This window comes from Giraffa tippelskirchi, chromosome 1, assembly GCF_054371585.1.
Source record: "Giraffa tippelskirchi isolate mGirTip1 chromosome 1, T2T-mGirTip1v1.2.pri, whole genome shotgun sequence".
In the NCBI taxonomy this organism is placed as follows: domain Eukaryota; kingdom Metazoa; phylum Chordata; class Mammalia; order Artiodactyla; family Giraffidae; genus Giraffa; species Giraffa tippelskirchi.
Window position 1 is genome coordinate 221,456,174 of NC_137275.1, and position 24,158 is coordinate 221,480,331.

A 24,158-nucleotide genomic window follows, 5' to 3' on the forward strand; every position below is an offset into this window, starting at 1 on the left:
ATCAGGTTCATGTTTAAAGGTGTTAACTTTGACTTGATGAACTGATGGTAAAGAATTACAGTGACGAAGTCAATCATAACTGGAAATGCATAAATCCAATCTGTTTTTCAGGAAAAAAAAATCATTGCTTTGTTCAAAACCCTTGGTGGAGAGGCATTAGTCAGGATGTGTACAATTCCCTTAGTTTTCCCCATTTAGGATGAAGATTCAGAAAAGGAGGAAGGAAGAGTGGAAAGAGAGGGAGGAAGATAGAGAAAGGGAGAGAGACCCTATTTTCAGAATTTTAAGGCAGAGCTGTTTAGGAGCTTTCACTTTTACCCCTAAATAAATGGCTTTTAGAGAATGTAGTGTGTATGATAGCAAAGCAGAGCTGTTCTGATTGAAGTAGGAGAGGCGGTTCCTTCAAGACTTTTCTATGCACACTTCTCTTTACACTGGCTACTGCAAAGTGCCTTCTGAGATCCTGTGAAAAGTCCCTGGATCTTCCCAGAACACAGTGGAAAAAACAGTGAGTGAGTAATCCAAGCCCAGGGAAATAAAGGCACTTTCAGGCATCTGAGTGACTCTGTAATACTTGAGTCATCTCTGGGGAGATCCAACATTTCCTGATTCCACTGCCATCGCTTTCTATCATCCAAGATCAAACATTCATACACTGAGTTCTGAAAAACTGCCCTTTGCTGGTATGTGCTACAGAAAGAGCAGGGTCCCCCTTCAACACAACAAAGGACAGTTCTGACCACTTAAAGCCAACTTTGCTCCAAGTGCCATCTCCTCCTTATCAGGATTTTCATCAATGCATGTGTTTCCTAAAATGTTAATAATAATGGCAACTTAAGCCTCACTGGCAGAGAAGGCAATGACAACTGACTCCAGTACTCTTGCCTGGAAAATCCCATGGATGGAGGAGCCTGGTAGGCTGCAGTCCATGGGGTCGCTGAGAGTCAGATACAACTGAGTGACTTCACTTTCACATTTCACTTCATGCATTGGAGAAGGAAATGGCAACCCACTCCAGTGTTCTTGCCTGGAGAATCCCAGGGACGGGGGAGCCTGGTGGGCTGCCGTCTATGGGGTCGCACAGAGTCGGACACGACTGAAGCGACTTAGCAGCAGCAGCAGCAAGCCTCACTGGTAAGTATTGCTTCTTTCGGAGGTATTTTGACTGTGTTACATGACTAATGAGGGTGATCTGGAAAGGCTGTCTGGGTGACTGTCGGACAGATGTTTCCACATGTGGTACTGGAGCTGAAGTGGCAGCATGGGATGAAGGAAAGCACACTGAAGTAGAAGCTGCAGGATCTGGATTCAATCCCAGCTCTGATGTTACCATATAAAAAACTTCCAAATAATCGGCTCTCATGTTGTATATGGAGACCTGCACATACGGAGGAGAACATTAAGATAAATGAGGACACAACACACTTTGTCACCCAAAGAGGTTTGCACTGATGTCAAGCCTTGTAATTTTTCTTAATAAAGTAATATGAGGCAAGAGTTTGGAGTTGGGTCTGGGAGCAAACTAAAAGGTCATGTGATATAATCTCTTCATTTGAAATGCCCAGACAGAAATGGTCTAAGAAAGTGGCCAGTCCAAGGTAAGGCTGTGGTTTAGTAAAAGAGCTATAACTAGCACAGTTCTCTCTTGACTTTCCATTTCTGTGTCTGAACCTTGACTAAAAAGCCAGTGTGTCAATGCTTTTGAGTTGATGCATTTAACTTATGTTGTTTGTTGTTTCATCATTAAGTCGTGTCTGATTCTTTTGCGACCCCATGGACTATAGCCCACCAGGCTCTTCCGTCTATGGGGATTTTCCATGCAAGAATACTGGAGTAGGTTGCCATTTCCTTCTCCAACATTCAACTTATATCTTGAACATTTACTATGTGTAAATTTCTGAGATCTCTGTTATGAAAGAGACAATAAAAAACACAATTAGATATGATCCTTGCTATTAGGGTCTCAGAAGCCAATTTAAGCTAACTTTAAAAAGTGGGGATTTTGAAAAAATATTGGGTATCTCCTTAAATCCAGAGCTGAATGACTAAGACTATGGAGAAGTGGGGAGCAAGGAAGTTCCGAGGACCTAGGGAAAAGGAGCCCAGTTTTCTCTTTGATACTATCGTTGATATGGCTCATCTGTCTCTCCTTTTGAAATTACAATTTTCCATAAGAGAGACTCTGACTATTCCAACTGAGTCAGCTCTTCACTTTAGGATTAAATTGCTGTGGCCAGAGGTGTGCAGACAGATACTGCACACAGGGCAATTGAGGCTCACACCTAACAGTTCCCAGAGAAGAAAGAATCATTATGAGTCAGACAACTCCTCTAAAATGAAATCCAGTTCAATAAAATATAGCACTGGCCTTTAATCGGTTTACTATCTAATCAGTGTAGGAAGCATGTAAAAGGAGCTGTAACAAAGAGCCAGGAATTCATATGACACAGTAGATGCAAGAAAGCATGCGTGTATGTGTGTGTGTGGGGGGGGGGGTTCCCCTTTTTTGAAAAGGAAATCTGGAATTTTCACTCCCTGTTGTCCTCTTAAATTTTCCTAGGAATTTGAACACCTACAATTTAGGTAAAAGGTGTTTTCAACTGTTCTCTAACTTTCCTTTTTAAAAGAGAACATAGAAAGTTATTCTACATGAATAACATTTGAGAATGTTGGCATAATGAAACAACCCCAATTTGCAAAAGCTACATTTACAAAACTATTCTGAATAGAAAACTTCTTATCTCTCCCTCTAGAGCAATGCAAGAGAAAAATAAAGACAAAAGCTGGGCCGTGAATAAGACTATAAAGGAATAGCAAGAACTTATTCTATTCAGCAGAAGAGAGAGTTGTAGCATAAATGCAGTAGGTGGTACCCACAGCAGTCTTGAAACACACTCTGAGTATCACCCTTGGTGAACTGGGAGGAACTGTGAATTCCTGAGATGTGGCCTCAGATTTGGGCTTAAAATAAGATAAATGGTTTAACAATAAGAGATATGCTGCTCATGTGATCAAACAGCTAAAATTCTGAAAGAGTGGGTATGCACTTCGAGTTCCCAGTCTGGGCATAAAGCACATCCTTCCATTCTGACAGAAATTGGCAGATCTGGAGGAACGAGGATCATTACCATATTTTACTACCAACACACCTCCATCTCCTCCCACTTCTAATCCAACCTACAGTTGGTGAAGACTCTGCCTCTTTTCCTCAAGCCTCCCATTGTGTTCTCAATGCTAACGAAATAAGGCTCAAATTCCTTAGACTACTTTAAGAACTCCAGTAATAGGGTCTTTAAATATCTTTCTGGTCACATTCCCATCTCATTGCTCCATGAATGCTAAATCCCTGCCACATTTTTGCATTTTCACTCACTTTGCTTTTTGTGTATGTCCATCTCATGACTGGAAATACCTTGTTATCATTTTCAAACTGTATGATATTGTGATCTAGAAGAAAAACATATTTGGTCTTTGTCCCATTGTTGACCTAGAGCTTCTAAAACCTTGGACAGTTCCTAAGTGATGAGAGCAATAAAGAAATTGTTTCTTCTGTGAATGAGGTGACTTTCAGAAAGACTGTTAAAATTGATCTGGTTGGCTGGGGACCCAATCTTGTGTTGAGAAAGTTGGAACTTTCAGCCCAACTCCCTGACCTCCAGGGAGGGGAGAGGCTAGAGACTGAGTCAGTCACCAATGGCCAATGGTTTCATCAATCTTGCATAGGTAATGAAGCATCCATGGGCTTCCCAGGTGGCTCAGTGGTAAAGAATCCACCTGCCAAGCAGTAGACGTAGGTTCATTTCCTGGGTTGGGAAGATTCTCTGGAGAAGGAAATGACAACCCACTCCAGTATTCTGGCCTGGGAAATCCCATGGAGAGAGAAGCCTGGCAGACTACATTCCATGGGGTCACAAAAGAGTCAGACACAACTTAGCAACTAAACAACAACAACAAATGAAGCTTACATAAAACCGCAAAGTACAGAGTGCTTGCCAACTGGTGAATGCATTAAGATTGGAGAGAACAGATTTCCCTGGTGATCCAGTGGTTAAGAATCCGTCCTTCTACTGCAGGGAGCATGGGTTCGATCCCTGGTTGGGGAATTATGATCCCACTTGCCTTGTGGTGAGGCCAAAAAAAAAAAAAAGAGAGAGAGAGACTTCAGAGAGTTAATAAACTGACCAAAATATTAATTAATAAATTAAAAAAGATAGAGGAGAGTAACATGCATCAAGGAAGAAGGCATGGAAGCTCTGTGTCTCTTTCCCCATGCTTTTCTCTGTGTGTCTCTTTGGCCTGGCTGTTCCTGAGTTATGTCCTCTTAAACTAGCAATCCAGTAAGTAAAATGTCTCTCTGAGTTCTGTAAGCCTCTCTAGCACATTCTTCAAATTGAGGAGGGAGATATAGGAACCTCTCTGGTTTATAGGTAGTTAGTCAAAACTCCAGTAACAACCTCAGCTTCTGACTGGCAAGTGAAGTCCTAAGAGGAGGTCTTCGGAACCAACCTAATAGCCAGTTGGTCAGTCAAATAATACAAGTAATAACTAGGCTTTGGATTATCACCTGGCATGGTGGTCAGGTTCCAGGGGAGCACAGTCTTGTAGGACTGTGCCCTTAATATGTGGAATCTGATGCTATTTCTGGGTAGATATGGTCAGAATTGATCTGAATACAGGGCACCTAGTTGACATCTGGAGAATTATTTGGTGCTGTGTGGGGACAATCTCACTGTCTCATGTTGGAATTGGTCTCAGAAAAAAAAAAGGCTTAGCTAGAATGCTTAATAGATGAAATGATTTCTTTATCTCATAGCAATTTAAGTATGCCCATTTGCTTTCTTTATTTTTGTCTTTTCTATATGTAATTTCATTTATACACCTTTAATAAACTTTAAGCTCCCCTGCCCCTGAGTAGACTGGAGATTGTACTGGAAAGAGAAATTCAGATTTAGACTCACATTACAGATTTCATATTACCATGTCACCTTGGAAATGCCATTTGATTTTTCTGAGATTATCTATTCCCTTTGTAAAATGAGCTGATGATATTAGAGCCTCAGAGATGTACATAAAGTTTGCTTATGATTGTATATGACTTTAAATTTCATATATAAATGGAATTATCAAAATTCTTTTTTAATTCTTATCTTTATCATAATCAGGTTTCTTTTGAAGTAGAGAGCAAAGAGATCAACTAGCTTAAAGAAAACTAACATCTCCAGAATCCAAGAGAGTTTTTAGTAACTGTTGAAAGGGAAAGGCTACAGATGAGCCTCAGATACGATGGGGAGAGGAGATGCAAATTCCACTAGAACTTTGATTGGCCTGACACACCAAGGGCTCACTGCTCATTGCCAACCTCCTTAGGCCAGTAGAGGGGAAACATTTCACTTATCCTATGGCATGGTGCTACTTTCCAGTATAAGGGTGTTTCCAACCAAGTAATACCATAAACATACATCATAACATCCACAGAGTCTCTAACGTGGAAGCCCAATAAATACTATAAATAAGCAAGGCAAAGCAGGCAAGATATTTTTGTTTGGTCAGTTTTGGTTCTTCAGAAAGGAAATCTCCATAAAGAAACAGAAGTCCTCTGGACTCTTTATGACCCTGAAGATAATTGCAGTGAAGGTATTCAGACTTATCAAGGAAAACTCTCCCTTAAAAGAGATGTAAATCAAGGAGCACAAAGTTTTACTTTAATGGGATGAGTACATTCTGGAGATTTAATACACAAGAATGTGACTGTGGCTAAGAATTTCAAGGGAGTAAAAGTTTTCCTCTTCTACCCTTCTAAGTTGTTTGAAAGAAAGTGAAAATGTCCATCACTCAGTTGTGTCTGACTCTTTGCGACCCCATGGACTATAGCCTGCCAGGCTTCTCTGTCCATGGAGTTCTCCAGGCAAGACTACTGGAGTGGGTTGCCATTCCCTTTTTAAGGGGATCTTCCCAGTCCAGTGATTGAACCTTAGTCTCCTACATTGCAGGCAGATTCTTTACCATGCTCAGATCCTACTAAGTTCTTTAGCTGGCCTAATAATTGTATTGACATAAGACATTAACTGGAGAAGGAAATGGCAACCGACTCCAGTATTCCCACCTGGAGAACCCCATGGACAGAGGAGCCTGGCAGGCTACAGTCCACGGGATGGCAAAGAGTCAGACAAGACTTAGCAACTAAACCACCAAGACATTAATGGGAGAAAAACAAATAGTTTAATTATGTGTATATATTGAGAGACCCAGGAAAGCTGACTCTCCAAAGTGGCAGAAGCCCTCACTTTAAATACCATCTTCAGCCAAAGACAAACTATCTTTGGTTTAGGGAGTCAGTGATGGGAAGTTACCAGGAAAAGCAGAGTATGCAGATTGAAGTCCCTGTCTTCTACTTTAATAAGATTCTTTAGAGACTGACTCATCTTTCTCTTCCTGATACAGAGAGGGAGACACCTTTACAAACAGAGGTTTCCTTTATAAATGTAAATGTCTTTTACAAAAGGGTAACGTTGAATCAGTTTTCAGATCTCTGGTATCCGCTATCACTTAAAAACAACCAGCTTAAAATATTCCTGATGTCAAAGAGACATATTTGGGGGTCACAAATTCTGCTCCCCTACACAATACTATGCTGCTGCTAAGTCGCTTCAGTCGTGTCCGACTCTGTGCGACACCATAGATGGCAGCCCACCAGGCTCCGTCGTCCCTGGGATTCTCCAGGCAAGGATACTGGAGCGGGTTGCCGTTTCCTTCTCCAGTGCATGAAAGGGAAAAGTGAAAGTGAAGTCGCTCAGTCGTGTCCAACTCTTAGCGACCCCATGGACTGTAGCCCACCAGGCTCCTCCGTCCATGGGATTCTCCAGGCAAGAGTACTGGAGTGAGGTGCCAATGCCTTCTCCACACAATACTATAGTGTATACTTAATTTGATAAGAGTGGGAATCTTAAGTGTTCTCACCATTAAAAAAAGAAAGTGAGATGATGGATATATTAATGAGCTTAATTATGGTGATTATATCACATTGTATATCCATGCATCAAACCATCAAGATGCAAGTGTTAAATACACACAATTTTTAATTGTGAATTATACCTTGATAAATCTGAGGGAAAAGAATTTCAAATGAACTCTTAAGTGCTTAATTGCCTTCAGAAGTCCTTTGTGTACACCATGTTTCTAGAAGAGCCATTCCCCAGAGTCCTTTGGTTGCCTAGCATCACTAGCTGGGCTGGCCTACAAACAGACTGAAACAGCTTCTTCTCCAATATGTAGTTTATCCGATTTTGTTTAAATTGCCTATGACATTCTCAATCCATATTTTTGATCTCTCCCAGTCATTGCTTCTTTCTTAATTGTACAATCAAAATGTAGTTATGATGGAGGGTGATTAAATCAATGTGTTGTAATAAATAAATACAAATTTGCGTTCTAGATCTAGCTTTGTCACTGATCAGCTGTGTGGTTTTATGTTAGATTTTTTTCTCCATCTGAAACTCAGTGTCCAACTGATAAGACAATTCTGGATGATTCTATAGGGTCTTCTGGCTCCAGCATGCAAGGGTTCCATGGCCTCTTGGTGTCCTCTTTGGTGTCTAGACTTTATCCTTTTACAGGCAGATGTCATGCACATACTCATCTAAATTGCCTATTTAGTATCTTTTATATTCCAAAACCTATGAGGCTTTAGAAATACTGACATGAATACGAGAAGATTTTATTCTGAACAGGCTCTTCATCTTTCTTTCTTTTCTCTACATAACAGCTGGCTTACCTCAGGGGCTTGAGAAAAACACCTGGATTCTAAGGTTAAAAAAAAAAAAAAATCCGCACCTTCACTAAACACAACCCTTGAGTGTGAAACCCCTGGAGTTGAATAAGTGCTCTATTTCTTTTCATGTATTTTCTCCATCTGTTCTAATTACATCCCCTTCTTGGGAGCAAGATAACTACTACTGTCTGTTGCAGTGTAAGGGTGAGAAAGGTTAATTAACACTGAAGACAGATCCCAATTGCCTTACATCACACCCCTGTCCATATGCATTAGTGTGAGAGGGGGGCCTCCTTTCTGTGACCCAATGCTGCTCATGACTTCTCTGCCTGCTCCTCTCAGTCCCTTGCATGACTCCCCTTTCCTGAGTTACCTCCTCCAGAGCACTGCATCCAAAGGCACTCACCCGTGCTAATGTGGCCAAACACCTTATTCATAGGGAGGGGAACACATCATGTCAGAGCAGAAAGGGTCATGCAAGAACTGCCTTCAGCATGCTCAGATCCTACCAGCATTAAAGTCTGCAGCCTGAATTAAGGTTATTTATCCACACAATGGTTTGGAGAGATAGGCAATGCTATAATTACTTTCATACCGAGAGCAAGAAACTCAGGGAGATGAAGTAACTTACCTGCGGTTACACAACTGGCAAGATAGGTTTCAAACCTAAGTCTAGTGCATTTTCCACTACATGCTGCTTTTTGCCTGCTTCAAATTCCCTTTGTTGCTTGCCTATAGTGTCTAAATCTTTTGCCTTCTACTATCGCTGCTATTTTTTACTAACTTTCATTATTAAATTCTTTGTATTCAGGTCCCGTAGGTCTCAGTTTTCCACTGTCGCATGTTTGAAACTTTTCTCATGAAAAAAATCTGGGGAATTCCCTGGTGTCCAGTGGTTAGGACTCAACACTTTCACTGCAAGGTTTTGGGTTCCATCCCTGGTCAGGGAACTAAAATTCTGCAAACTGAGAAGTACAAACAAGCAAACAAAAAATGTTTAATGTTAAAAGTACCTAAACTATAAATGCTGTGAAAATCAGGAGTTACTGTGGTTTGCCACTGAAATCATAGCACTTAGCAGGTGCATAATTAACAATTATTCACTGAATGACTTCAGCAGAGGCAAACTGGTGCCTGTTTTTATTGATATGAAATATTTATTGAGTATACACACTGCACTGCAAGTTAATGTGAGAATTATAAAAGAAGACATTGCTAAAGAATTTTAATGTAATTTTAGAAGACAGCATAACCTGAAGTAATAAAAAAGCTCATATTTTTAATTCACAAATCTGGTTTTTAGAAATAGACAACTAAACAGATTATTACATTGGCAATGGATAAATGCTAAAGATGAGGTGTAAATGGTGCTGTGGAGGGAAAAAAGATAGGTACCTAGCCATACCTAACCCAGTGTTTTAACATCAAAGGAGCCATCCTGCAGAAAGTGGCCTATAAGAACATTGAGAACCCACAGGCCAAGAAGATTAAGGGTACAACTCATTTCAAGAAGAAACAACATGCACCCAGAAGTGAAAAAAAACAATACACATCATATAGCATGACTAACAGGTAGGGCTTGAGAAATCCTGAGAGATAAAATTAGGTAGATAAGTAGTGACCACTCAAGATTATCTTCTGACCTTGTGTCTTAAAACAAGCAGCATCAGCATCACCTGGGAGCTTGACAAGTGTAGCATCTAAGGCACACAACTTAAGGAGAAACTCACTCTCAGGCTCGTGCAAACTATGGGATTGGTACGAGCACAGCCTTGACACTGAGGGCCACCTGAACTTGTCTGCTTAGGGTGTGTTGCTCAGTTCATCTTAGTCCTGGACTTGTACTCCAAACACACTGGATCAGAAACTATAGTTTTAACAGGATGTCCAAGTCATGTGTATACACATTAAATTTGAGAAGAGTTGCTCTAAAGGGTTTGTAAACCATGCTTGAGTTTGGAGACTGTCTTGGGAATAATAGTTGTTATTTATAGGTGTTAGACAGGAGTAGGCTCCCTGCTTCATTTATAAAGATATGTCTAACTGTGTGAGAAGCATGTCAGGAACAAGAGAAGCCAGTTAAGGAGGCTTCTATAAGCCAGTCAGATTCTTTGAGATTCTAAGATTCTACTATGATTCTTTTTAAACATAATTTTTAAAATCGTATTTTTGGTTGTGCTGGGTCTTCATTGCTGCGTGAGCTTTTCTCTAGTTGCGGGAACTACTCTCTAGTTGCATGGCCAGGGTTTCTTGTGGCAGTGGCTTCTCTTGTAGAGGAGCATGGGCTCTAAGGCACAAGGCTTTCAGTAGTTGTGGCACATGGGCTCAAAAGGCACGGCTCCCAGGCTCTAGAGCACAGGCTCAATAGCTGTGGTTCAAGGCTTAGTTGCTCTGCGGCATGTGGGATCTTCCAGGACCGGGAATTGAACTCATGACTCCTTCACTGGCAGGAGGATTCTTTACCACGGAGCCACTGGGAAAGCCATATTATGATTCTTTAAATATTATTATCATGATCCAGGGCTGAAAAAGTAGTCAAATTTGAGGGGTGTTTGACCAGAGTTAGTGGATTTTTAGAAGTCACAGTTAGTAAGAATGAAAGAGCAACCAGGTATATCCATTTCATGGCTGCAGGAACCAGGTATTTGGAAGCATCACTCACTGAAGTAAGAAAACACACAGAGACACATAAGGAGAGAAAAGGATGAGCAAACACCTACAGATGTTAAATTTGATAAATTTTAGCTTATAAGACATGATATATGGGTGTCTCTATCATGAAGAGAGACAGGAGGTACAGAGATGGATTTCAGAATTATCAGCTTTAAAAGGCACTAATTAAGGCTATAAGAAGAAATAGGTGTTTTTGGAGAGTATATAAAACAAGAGTTAAATTTAAAATTGTGGGAAACCAACACTTAAGTAAAACAAAATAATTATTTTTATTTTGAAAATTAAATTGTTTTAAAATTCAATACATCATTTGAACTACATAAATTTTGTGGGGGGTGGTTAGGCAGGGCAAGATTATTATCATCATTTCACAGATAAAGAAACTAGGACTTATAATTTTTAAGTTGTCTTGGCTAGTAAATCATCTAGCTGAATACACACCTGGAACAATTCTAATTCTATTATAAGTCATGCAATTATGAGAGAAAGCAAGTAGAATTCACTGTAAATTTAATACGAATGGAGAGAAATACTGTAGCTCACAGTGGTTAAGAAAGCTTTCATGGAAGAAGTTTCTGTTTTTTTCACCAACTGCTATGGGTCTTGTGGGAGATAATAGCTTTTGAATAGATAAATTAGTATTTTTGCTAAATGTTTAAGAGTCCTGAATAATTTGCTGAAAGAATAATAAGTGCTCCTTTGTCTATTGCAATGTTACTGATGATTTCACAATGACCTGGGCAAGATATTAAGAATCACTTGCTTTTAAATCTTGAATGACAAAAGCTTGACAGAAACACCCCTTAATCATCCTATCACTTCAGGCCAGACTAATTATGATGGTACAAATGTGTACTTTGAGGCAGAACAGCAGCTAATAATTCTACCTGCATTAGGCAGTTACCAGGACAGGGGAAAGATGCATAACTGATTTATAATGTGAGCCATGATTAAAAGGAAACTTTTGACTGCATTAATCTCACCTACAATTCTTAACCTTGGGTGACACAGAATCAACTATGACAACATTCTGAGTTCCTATAAACAGTTTTCATGTTAGTCATAGAGAATTTATAGCCGCCACATCCTCATCTCTTCCAAGTGTCCTAAGGTTCTAAGAAATATAATTACTACTAACAATTATATGGTTTGTTATATTTTCAAAGTACTCTAAGACATAATATTTAATTGGATAATTACTTAAGTCTTATAAGGAGGGCAAGATGGAAATTTCTATTCCCCCCTTTTTTTATTTAAAAAGATGAAAGAAAATAAAGTTTATGGAGGATGAGGCTTACTCGGGTTAAAACAGTAATTAACAGCAATAGATTTAACATAAATAATTTATTAAGAGCATAAGACAGGCCAGGAATGGAGCCAAGTACTTTACAATCATTATTTCACTTAATCCTCACACTGAGCTAAGTATTATTATCCTCATTTTATAGATAACGAACATAAACCTTGAACAAGTCAAGAAAGTTGTGCAAAATTACATGGAGAATATATAATGGAACTGGTGGATGTAGCTAGTTCTAACTAACCATTACACATTCCTCTAATGAATCACTCAGTAATCTTTTGTTGAATATCTATTACAGCAAGGGTACAATTGGAGACATTGAAAACCTATAAATTATTATTTTACCAAAAATATAGACTACTAGAATACCAAAAATGAAAGGATCAAAATTAACAGATTCTTTAAATATTATACAAAATATAGACATGGTGTCTCTTTCTAAGAACTTATAGTCCAGTGGGGATCTATAAAGAGCTAATTCCAAAAGATGAGATAAGTACAGTACCAGAAACAAAGATGAAGGGGAAACCAAGATTCAAAGATCACAACACAGAAAATGGGATGACTAATCTGGGTTCTGTGGGAAGAAATTTCTGGGTCTACAGAGTGAGGGATCAATTCTAGGCTGAGGGGTTAGCACATTGAAAATGCATGTAGTTATAAGACAGCAGTTTAGAGAAAAATAAAGAAGAAGTTTGAAATTGCTGCACCGTGATTATAAGGGTGACACGATGGGGGAGATAAGGTTATTGGAACCAGTGGTAAAAGTTGCTTTTGTTAAAAGAAGCACTGGAGATATGAAACCAGTAAATGAATATGGACACTTATTTCCTAGGGAGACAAATGATTGGTCAGAGTGAAGGAAACTTACAAGGGGCCTGTATGAACTGAGTGCTTGTGTGTCCCCAAAATGCCTATGATGAAACCCTACTCTCCAGTGTGATGGTCTAAAGAAGTGGACCCTTTGAGGGTAATTAGTATTAGATGGAGTCACAGGGCAAAGCACTCATGAAAGGAATGAGAGCACTTGCTGTTGTTCAGTTGCTAAGTCATGCCCAACTCTTTCCGACCCCATGGACTGCAGCACAGAAGCCTTCCTTGGCCTTCACTATCTCCTGGAGTTTGCTTAAATTCATGTCCATTGAGTCAGTGATGCCATCCAACCAACTCATCCTCTGTTGTCGCCTTCTCCTCTTGCCCTCAATCTTTCCCAGCATCAAGGTCTTTTCCAATGAGTCACTTCTTCGCATCAGGTGACCAAAGTATGCAGCTTCAGCATCAATCCTTCCAATGAATATTCATAGTTGATTTCCTTTAGAATTGACTGGTTTGATCTCCTTTCTGTCCAAGGGACTCTCAGGGGTCTTTCCCAGCACCACAGTTCGAAAGCATCAATTCTTCAGTGCTCTGCCTTTATGGTCCAACTCATGTCCATAAATGACTACTGGAAAAACTACAGCTTTGACTAGATGGACCTTTGTCAGCACAGTGATGTCTGTTTTTAATATGCTATCTAGCTTTAATATGCTAATAGCGTTTCTTCTAAGGAGCAAGTGTCTTATAATTTTATGGCTGTAGTCACCATCTGCAGCAATTTTGGAGCCCCCAAAATGAAATCTGCCACTGTTTCCACTTTTCCCCCGTTGTTTGCCATGAAGTGATGAGACCTGGAGTGAGCACACTTGTACGAGTCCTGAGAGATCTGACTTTCTCTCTCTACTCTCCTCCATGTAAGGATTTAGTGAGAACCTGGCAGTCTGCTCGAGGAAGAGGGTCCTTATCAGAACCTGACCATGTTGGCACCCTGATATTGGCCCTCAAAACCCCAGAACTGACAGAAATAAATTTCTGTTGTTTATAAGCCACTCAGTCTATGGTGCTTGGTTAGAGCAGTCAACATTGATAAGATAGGATCTGAGAGAGAAGACAAAAAGATTGTTTGCTGAGAAGCAGTTCAAGAGTGAGACAAGGAGGACTTGACTTAAGGAAGCAGTACAGTGAGCACAGAGTTGAGAACACATGTTTGATAGAATGGACACATTTGGTACCAAATGTCTAATCTTCTCACAAGGGCCAGTAAGTCCAATTCCCCTATTATGTTTCCAAACCTATTTTATTTTTATTAACGTTTGCCTGAATATTGAAGACTTTCTTGATAGATCTCTCACCTGTACTCAACTCCTGCTTCTCAAGTCTGCAGTACTTATTCTTCCAAGGTACTTAGCATGGACTCTTAATTTCAAAATTACTCGTGTCCATGTCTTACTATGAGTGGTTCTATAAATGTCTAGAGAGAAGGATGTATTTGATTAATCTTAAATTCAACCCAAACCTAGCTCAATATCTGAAACATAGGTAAATATTAAATAGTGTGTGTTAGTTACTCAGTCATGTCTGACTCTTTGTGACCCCATGGATTGCAGCCTGCCAGGCTCGTCTGTCCATAGAATTCTTCAGGCAAGAATACTGAAGTGGGTGGCCATTTCCTTCTCCAGGCATCTTCCCGATCCAGGGATTGAACCTGGGTATCCTGCATTGCACACGGATTTTTTACTATCTGACCCAACAGGGAAGCCCCCAAAATTAAATATTGATAAATGAATTATTATGCATTCCCTACCTAGTTCCTCTAATGACATAAGCAGTCCTGAGCTTAATAGGAAACAGTTCATGGCTAGATGTATCCATTCCCAAGACACTTCATAACTCCATAATACTCATCACTGAGTATTAAAATTCATTTTTAGACTCTGTTCATTCTACCAATTATACCCATTGCATGTTTTACAAGATTTGAAAGTCCATAAATACTTATCTAGTTAGTGAATAAATAAATAACCCATAATTATTTTATCTCATTATGTGTTATATATTCTGACTCCCAGATCATCCTTTTGGACCTCTAGGCAAGTACACACCTGTATAATAGCATTTACTTGCCCAGAAACTTCAACTCTTTAAAGCACATTAAACACACACACACACACACACACAGAATCCCAAAGAGAGCTCTCTCCAGTCCAAATGGACATCAAAACATCCATTTGGGCCTCTTTCTGAGCTACATCCTAAATCCGTAAAATACAGTTCCCAAAATTGGCCTTCCAAATTTAATGGACTGATTGGATGAGAGAATCAGGCCACACAGGGTGACAGGTTCTACTACAGAGTTTGGATGGTGTCTCAAGGCCTTTTACTATTTTTTTTCCCCAAATACATATACTGTGCTTAGAATGTGCATTGAAGTTCAATGGCTGTTGTTTAGAAAAGCTAAGAGAAAAACTCCCTGCTATTCAGTTCCTGCTATCTTGAAAACACCACAGACTGTCACAGCTTTGTGTTGCTATCAACTGAGTTAACACAGGCACTGGCACTTACGAAAGTGGGAGAATTTGAGTGGGGAAGTTTCACTAACAGCCCCAATACGGGTAAGATGTCTTTTGATCTTCCTCATCCACTTCACTATGTCAATCACAAACCACAGTGCTAATTCCACCTTGTATCTCTTGCATCATACTGTGCCCACGGCTGCCATCCCACTTCAGTGCCACCTTTCACTCTCCTTATTGAAATGGCATCCTTATTCTTCTCCTTCATATATGGCATCTCCCCACTCCTCCTACCCATAATATAACAATTCTAAGTTTTTATTTTGTTTTTTTTGGAGCTTATTCCTCTGTTTCTTCATTTTGTTTGACCCTCTGTCTCCGTTTCTATGCATTAGATAAACCAGCCAAGTCTCCCAGTCTTGAAAAAGCAGCCTCATGTATGAGATGAACCTAAACATTCAACCCTGTCCCAGCTCTAAGCTGTTTCTCAAACCCCTGTGATTGTCTGTGAAGCCTGTTTTATTTATTTATTTTTGAAATCACTCTTTATCAGATTATCTTTTTTTTAACTGGAATATAATTGCTTTACAATGCTGTGTTAGTTTCTGCTGTACAGTGACGTGAATCAGCTATATGTATACAAATATCCCCTTTTTTGAATTTCCTTCCTATTTAGGTCACCACAGAATATTAAGTAGAGTTCCCTATGCTATACAGCAGGCTCTCATTGGTTATCTGTTTTACACATAGTAGTGTATATATGTCAATCCCAATCTCCCGATTCATCCTATACCCGCCTTTCCCCCCTCTTAGTGTCCATACGACTGTTCTGTACATCTGTATCCCTATTTCTGCCATGCAAACAAGTTCATCTATATCGTTTTTCTAGATTCCACCTATACACATTAATGCATGATATTTGTTTTGCCTATTTTATTTTTAATGGGTCCTAGTAGTCAAGGGAGTGCCAAGACCTCTTAGTATCCCAGACAGGAGGATCTGGGTCAGGACCTCAATTCATGCTGATTGGAAGCTGGGCCAAAAGGCAGCAGCTTTCAAAGTATGCAAATATATACAGTTCTCGGGAACCACAAGATTAAGGCCCCCTGACATAAGAGCCAGGTGATCTAGGGGCATCCCCTGGGCAGCAGTCATAACAATCTGACCTCCAAAGGAGTGTATAGGCTCCTGTCTGGGAGATACTAGCAAGCTGTAGGGATGCAGAGGGAAAGTGTAAATACACAGGCTTACCTTATCAGGAGGCCTCCAGGTGTGCGGATAAGACCGCCCGGCATCCGCAAGCTCCAGAACAGAAAGCCTGGGGGTGTGATTCGGTCCAATGTCCACGCAGTGCCCCAGGGTGGCCACCTGCCAGGAACTCTCTCTAACTGGTACAGTCCATGGGATCCAGCCCTCCAGAGCCAGGCCATCAAGGAGTGTCCCCTGAGCAGCTGTCATACAGACCGCAGCACCAAGTTTTTACAAATGCTCCCCACTGGGAGGTCCTGGCACTCTGGAGGCAGCGCCCACACTCCAAGGTCTTCAGACAGGGTGACACTCAGCCCTGAGATGTGTGTTTAATTAGACGCCTGCCCTTCAGGCTGAAGCCCGGTGGATTAGCTCATAGGCCACTGTCACAGAAAGACTGAGCGCAGGGCCTGTGGCCCTCTGGCCGTGCCCTGGAGGTGGCAGTCGTCCATTTACTAACTCCTTCTCCGTGGGTGACCGTCCTGTGGGACCCAGCCATGGAAAGCGCCGTAGGCGTCAGAGCCAGGAGATGTTCAGGAGTCTCAGCGCGACAGTTGCAGGTAACCCCACCCCGCTGCATACAGGCGCTGTGGCGGAGGAGCACACTGCAGGAGGAGGACCGTGGTGGGAGCTAGGGCATCTGGCAGGGGTCCACCGTCCACCATTAAGATGACGCCGCCAGACTACCACACGAGCGTAAAGATGGTGCCCGCCAGTCTTCGACCCACAGAACACTTCAGCCTGCCTCCAAATGTCTGTCAAATCAGAACCTGTCGTTCACTTTGATGCCTCAAGACCAGCAAATAAGCCTCTCCCACAAAGACCATCAGCTGCTTGGCGCCGGTCCTGAGGCAGGTAAGTCTGAATGAAACTCAGAACCACACCATAGACTGCTAATAGCCCCGGGGGTTGCGTTTCAGCCGGCCCTGTTACTCCTCCTCGCTGGATGTTTTGGGGGCTTGTCTCTCAGGTGCAGGTCTTAAAAGCTGGGGTACCCCATGTGAGCTTCAAACCCTCCTCAGGGAGACGCTCCAGTTTTTGAGTTCCCCTCAGATGGTGGAATCCACGTAGGGGTGAGGTTTACCGCTTTGAAGTGACTGGTGTGGCCAGGTCTCACCCACCTGCCTTAATGTGGGCGTTCTCTCTTTTGCTGGTTGTGCAGGAGTCAGACTGTTTTTAGGTTTTTTTCAGAGGACTTTGTTCCCTGTGTAGCTGCGGGAGGTGGTGCCGTTCAGGCACCTCTTACGTCGCCATCTTAAACCGGAACTTTATCCAGCCGCCTCACAACCTCTCCTGCAAGGGTTCCGCTATTTGCAATCGATCAAGCCATGCACCTGCTAAATATTTGATCCTGGCTTCCCTAAACGATGGCATAAAACCGTGGGTAATTCTGTTGGGCAGACAAGTATCTCAGCAGTGCCTCTTCATTCCAAACTGTTTTTTTTTTTTAATCTTTATTTTACAGACCTTGCCATTGCAAGTAATATTTTCTCTGCCTCGAATGGCCTTCCCTCTGTTTGTTTACACTCATAAATCCTACTCATCCTTCGAGTCTCTGCTCAGATATTGCCTCTTTTTAATATCTTTCCTTATCACCTGATGCAATGAGAGGGGCAGACATGTTTTTTATTTTTATTAACCATCTGTGGCCCAGAGATTGTTAACATCTCTGTATCTCCACTAGAAGCTATGCTAAGGTACTTGGGTGGAGGGGACCCTGTCTTCTCAACTCTTCATCCTCTGTCCTCAGGTACAAATGTGAGTTCAGAGTAGAAACTCTGTACCTATTTGCTGAATGATTCCATTCACATTGCTAGGATAAGTGTGTCTTACTTGGAGATATGTCCTAGTAAGATGCTCCTCTGCCAATTATCTCCATCTCTAATAGAACAATCCCTGAGCATCTATTATTCTATAGCTCCTGGGTGGCTCCATGTTTCAGCTGATACAAAGTCAACCTTCATATAGATGGCACCTCTGCTCTGGTGTGATCACCAAGAGGCCATAAAGAGGAATTAGTCAGCTAAGGTGGATAATTGATGAATGTCAAGTGTCCCTTTGTGTAAGAGACTTTTGCTTCTAGATTGATTGCCTGAGGGCTCAAGAGATTCCTAGAAGACCGCCTGGATGCTGTTTTCTTATTTCCTCTGAATATCTGCATTTTCATCCAAAATTAAGGCACCAAGGACAGCTTTGAGTGAAGTAATGGCCTCAGGGCTAGTGCATTCAATGAGAAATCTTTTCAAGGGTCATCTGCTGATACCTTGTGCTAAGCATGCCTGGCCTTGGAGTGACGGGATTGCCCTGTACCTACTTACATTAAAAAAAAAAAAAAAAAAACAACTTCCAATATACTAGGACTTATTAGTTTTAGAGGTTTCTGACAACTTGATTTGCTCACTCTTAATTAGTTAATGGTTGTGCAGGCTGTGACAGCCTCCAGCAAGGCTTATAGCTTATAGTCAAAACTTATAGTCTTGAAATGTATGCTCTAAGCTCAGAGTGGCTAGAAAAAGCATAAACAGGGAAGTGATATGTGTTACCCATAATGAAGGTCTCTTCCTCCCTCCCTCTATTATACAAAGAACTACAGAAAGTATTTTTTTAATAGACTGAAAAACTGACATTTTAAAAATAAAATCTTACTCAGATTCATGATTGGTGTTGACTGCAGAGTTAGAATGACAACCCTGGTTTTGGGCTCCCAGTCCAAAATTCATTCCACACAACACTGTGTTCCCTATAACAGAATTCGTCTATCAAACGTTAAAGGATTGAAATGCCAGTCTGAAGCTCAACAGGATAATGGTGAGGGGTTGGGGGGAGGGAAATCTGAAGGACCACCTGAATTTGCTGATTAGTGTTGCTTAATGGAACTACACCCTCTTACACTATCCCAGCCCACTGATACCATTTTCCTTCTGTGCAGACATCATAGCCAAAGAATCAATATATCATTAGCCTGCAGGATGTTGTTTTCTGGGTTTAAGGCAAGCTCCTGGGAGCATTATTTGAGTTGTAATGACAGGGGTAGGGCTGTAATAAAAGTCCTGAATTATGGCACATTAAGGATCTTCCCCCCATGAAGCGGGTAAGCTGCTCAAATATTCCCTTGTGTGGCTTCAGACACAGCCATCAAATATTTAGCATGGGTTTTGGCTAATGTGCTTCATTTATCCCCAAGATATTCTCCTAAAGCAGGGAGCTGGTACAACTATCTTTTAAGAGGTAAGGAAAGAGAGCCTTGAAGAGATTAACTGGACAAGATTTGCATCCTGGAGTAGCCAAATCTATCCCTTAGATCCAGCAGCCACTCCCTGCTTACTTTGGCTTCCAAAACAGGCAGGATTTTGAAAATTCTCTTCACGGACTATCTCCAGCTGCTCTATCCCCAGCCAGAGAGCTCATGACCACAGGCTGGCAGTAATCTTCATCTTTCTCTCCTCTCCACTACGATTCCTGAGTCTGCCCCTTTCCAAGACTCAGAAGTCCCCTCTCACCAGCCTCCCCCAGTTCTTACCTCCTTCCTCTCCTTTCCCTGAATGACTCATATTGTCTACCAAGCAGAGAAGCTAATAGAAGGCAGCAGAATTTAAGCTTCCCTGGGACTTGCTTTACGCACTGACAAAATCATTCTTTTCTCTCTCTGTTAAATATTCATGGCTCTCAGATTTTTAGATACAAAGGTACATTTTGTTTTAAAATGTGCTGATCCAAGACATACTGGTTTGCATTGATTTCCTCCTCTTTGCATTTCTATTGCATTGGAAATAAAGAGGTCCTCATTCACTTCTGAAATATGGACCTGAATTTATGTAAGGTTTTCTTTTTAATTTGGTTGCTATTTGGTGAAAGGACTGATGTTGGTAGACATTTATGTGCTTCTCTGTTTTTCTCTTTTGACATTGTGCGTGCACACACATACACACATACACACAGGCATGCAGACAAGCAGAAAAAGAAAAAATCACAGCCTAATGTTTTCCAGCCATCACAGCGTAATGCTAATATAATTTGAAAGGAGTTTTAACAAAGGTTTGATCTATTACAGAATTCAAATATTTACAATTTGGAATGAAAATAAAATGGAGATAGATTTACAGAGATGAAGAAGAGGCTCCCCAGAGCAGTTCAGAGACCTGCAGAAAAAGAAATGGTAACAGAAGTGCCTCCATTTTAAAAGGAGGGAGTGAGAGAAATGACCTGGCATAAGAATTCTGGAAAGAGAATAATGGGGATGGGTGGGAAGAGGGATACAATCCTGATTAATTCAGGTCACTTGACAGAGTCTTAAAATGCATAATGTGAGTGAACAAAAGTATTGTATAAGGCTTTCAAGTTACATGGGGATTTTTTTTTTTTTTTTGACCTCACTGGTCTCACTCTTTGCTGCATGAAATTAAAAGAGAAAACAACCTGTTGATAAGAAATCCTGAATTTTTTTTTCTTGCTATGGTAAGGGAACATTCTATCTTGGCAGACTCCTAATAAAATATTGGAGTGTGGAGGGAAAAGGTAGAATTTTTATGAGGTTTTGGGGTCTTGCAATGAAGAAATTTAACCAGGATTGTGTAAGGATTTTGATATCATTGTGGACACTGTGATTGGAAGAGTCATGGGGAGTCAATTTTTATTTAATCCTATACCCTCTTCCAACAACACAAGGGAAGTCTCTGTACATGGACATCACCAGATGGTCAATACCAAAATCAGACTGATTATATTCTTTGCAGCCAAAGATGGAAAAGCTCTAAACATTCAGCAAAAATAATGCCAGGAGCTGACAGTGGCTCAGATCATGAACTCCTTATTACCAAATTCAGACTTAAATTGAAGAAAGTAGGGAAAACCACTAGACCATTCAGGTATGACCTAAATCGAATTCCTTATGATTATACAGTGGAAGTGACAGATAGATTCAAGGGATTAGATCTGATAGACAGAGTGCCTGAAGAACTATGGACAGAGGTTTGTGACATTGTACAGGAGGCAGTGATCAAGACCATCCCCAAGAAAAAGAAATGCAAAAAGGCGAAATGGTTGTCTGAGGAGGCCTAACAAATAACTAAGAAAAGAAGAGAAGCTAAAGGCAAAGGAGAGAAGGAGAGATATACCCATCAGAATGCAGACTTCCAAAGAATAGCAAGGTGAGATAAGAAAGACTTTCTCAGTGATCAATGCAAAGAAACAGAGGAAAACAACAGAATGGGAAAGAATAGAGATCTCTTCCAGAAAATTAGAGATAACAAGGGAACATTTCATGCAAAGATAGGCTCAATAAGGGACAGAAATTATATGGACCTAACAGAAGCCCACTACTGTGGGCAGGAATCCCTTAGAAGAAATGGAGTAGCCATCATTTTCAACAAAGAGTCCGAAATGCAGTACTTGGATGCAATCTCAGAAATGACAGAATGATCTCTGTTCGTTTCCAAGGCAAACCATTCAATATCACAGTAATCCAAGTCTATGCCCCGACCAGTGACGCTGAAGAAGCTGAAGTTGAACGGTTCTATGAAGACCTACAAGACCTTTTAGAAGTAACGCCCAAAAAAGATGTCCTTTTCATTATAGGGGACTGGAATGCAAAAGTAGGAAGTCAGGAAACACCTGGCGTAACAGGCAAATTTGGGCTTGGAGTACAGAATGAAGCAGGGCAAAGGCTAATAGAGTTGTTTTTTTTTTTTTTTTTAATAAATTTATTTATTTTAGTTGGGGGCTAATTACTTTACAATATTGTAGTGGTTTTTGCCATAAATTGACATGAATCAGCCATGGGTTTACATGTGTTCCCCATCCTGAACCCCCCTCCCACCTCCCTCCCCATCCCATCCCTCTGGGTCATCCCATTGCCCCAGTAGAGTTTTGCCAAGAGAACACACTGGTCATAGCAAACACCCTCTTCCAACAACACAAGAGAAGACTCTACACATGGACATCACCAGATGGTCAACATCAAAATCAGATTGATTATATTCTTTGCAGCCAAAGATGGAGAAGCTTATACAGTCAGCAAAAACAAGACTGGGAGCAGACTGTGGCTCAGATCATGAACTCCTTATTGCCAAATTCAGACTTAAATTGAAGAAAGTAGGGAAAACCACTAGACCATTCAAGTATGACCTAAATCAAATCCCTTATGATTATACAGCAGAAGTGACAAATAGATTTAAGGGACTAAATCTGATAGACAGAGTGCCTGATGAACTATGGACAGAGGTTCGTGACATTGTACAGGAGACAGGGATCAAGACCATCCCCATGGAAAAGAAATGCAAAAAAGCAAAATGGCTGTCTGAGGAGGCCTTACAAATAGCTGAGAAAAGAAGAGAAGCAAACAGCAAGGGAGAAAAGGAAAGATATTCCCATCTGAATGCAGAGTTCCAAAGAATAGCAAGGAGAGAAAAGAAAGCCTTCCTCAGCAATCAATGCAAAGAAATAGAGGAAAACAACAGAATGGGAAAGACTAGAGATCTCTTCAAGAAAATTAGAGATACCAAGGGAACTTTTCATGCAAAGATGGGCTCAATAAAGGACAGAAATGGTATGGACCTAACAGAAGCAGAAGATATTAAGTATTAAGATATTCTGTGGCAAGAATACACAGAAGAACTGTACAAAAAAGATCTTCATGACGCAGATAATCACAATGGTGTGATCACTCCTATAGAGCCAGACATCCTGGAATGTGAAGTCAAGTGGGCCTTAGAAAGCATCACTACGAACAAAGCTAGCAGAGGTGATGGAATTCCAGTTGAGCTATTTCAAATCCTGAAAGATGATGTTGTGAAAGTGCTGCACTCAATATGCCAGCAAATCTGGAAAACTCAGCAGTGGCCACAGGACTGGAAAAGGTCAGTTTTCATTCCAATCCCAAAGAAAGGCAATGCCAAAGAATGCTCGAACTACTGCACAATTGCACTTATCTCATATGCTAGTAAAGTAATGCTCAAAATTCTCCAAGACAGGCTTCAACAATACGTGAACCGTGAACTTCCAGATGTCCAAGCTGGTTTTAGAAAAGGCAGAGGAACCAGAGATCAAATTGCTAACATCTGCTCGATCATCAAAAAAGCAAGAGAGTTCCAGAAAAACATCTATTTCTGCTTTATTGATTATGCCAAAGCCTTTGACTGTGTGGATCACAATAAACTGTGGAAAAGTCTCAAAGAGATGGGAATACCAGACCATCTGACCTGTCTCTTGAGAAACCTGTATGCAGGTCAGGAAGCAACAGTTAGAACTGGACATGGAACAACAGACTGGTTCCAAATAGGAAAAGGAATATGTCAAGGCTGTATATTTTCACCCTGCTTATTTAACTTCTATGCAGAGTACATCATGAGAAACGCTGGGCTGGAAGAAACACAAGCTGGAATTAAGATTGCCAGGAGAAATGTCAGTAACCTCAGATATGCAGATGACACCACACTTATGGCAGAAGGTGAAGAAGAACTAAAGGGCCTCTTGATGAAAGTGAAAGAGGAGAGTGAAAAAGTTGGCTTAAAGTTCAACATTCAGAAAACTAAGATCATGGCATCTGGTCTCATCACTTCATGGGCAATAGATGGGGAAACAGTGGAAACAGTGTCAAAGTTTATTTTGGGGGGCTCCAAAATCACTGCAGATGGTGATTGCAGCCATAAAATTAAAAGACGCTTACTCCTTGGAAGGAAGGTTATGACCAACCTAGATAGCATATTTAAAAGCAGAGACATTACTTTGCCGACAATGGTCCATCTAGTCAAAGCTATGGTTTTTCCTGTGGTCATATATGGAGGTAAGATTTGGACTATAAAGAAAGCTGAGTGCCGAAGAACTGATGCTTTTGAACTGT

At 40.9% G+C, this 24,158-nt stretch overlaps 1 protein-coding gene and 1 long non-coding RNA gene across 3 annotated transcripts in view; one reads left to right on the forward strand and one right to left on the reverse strand.

Moving 5' to 3' along the window:
* The window catches only part of LOC145540833 (uncharacterized), a 355,745-nt gene extending 338,162 nt beyond the window's left edge, over positions 1 to 17,583 (reverse strand). For both annotated transcript variants that reach the window (XR_014078587.1, XM_081576012.1), the window contains exon 1: positions 16,325 to 17,583. Coding sequence is in view for 1 of the 2 variants with exons in the window: in XM_081576012.1 (XP_081432138.1) it covers positions 16,325 to 16,531 (207 nt within the window). In the remaining variant the exon portion in view is untranslated. The remainder of the gene's footprint in view (positions 1 to 16,324) is intronic.
* Positions 16,905 to 24,158, forward strand: part of LOC145540850 (uncharacterized) — a 182,882-nt gene continuing 175,628 nt past the window's right edge. The window contains exon 1 of the long non-coding RNA XR_014078591.1: positions 16,905 to 17,176. This is a non-coding gene — a long non-coding RNA (uncharacterized LOC145540850). The remainder of the gene's footprint in view (positions 17,177 to 24,158) is intronic.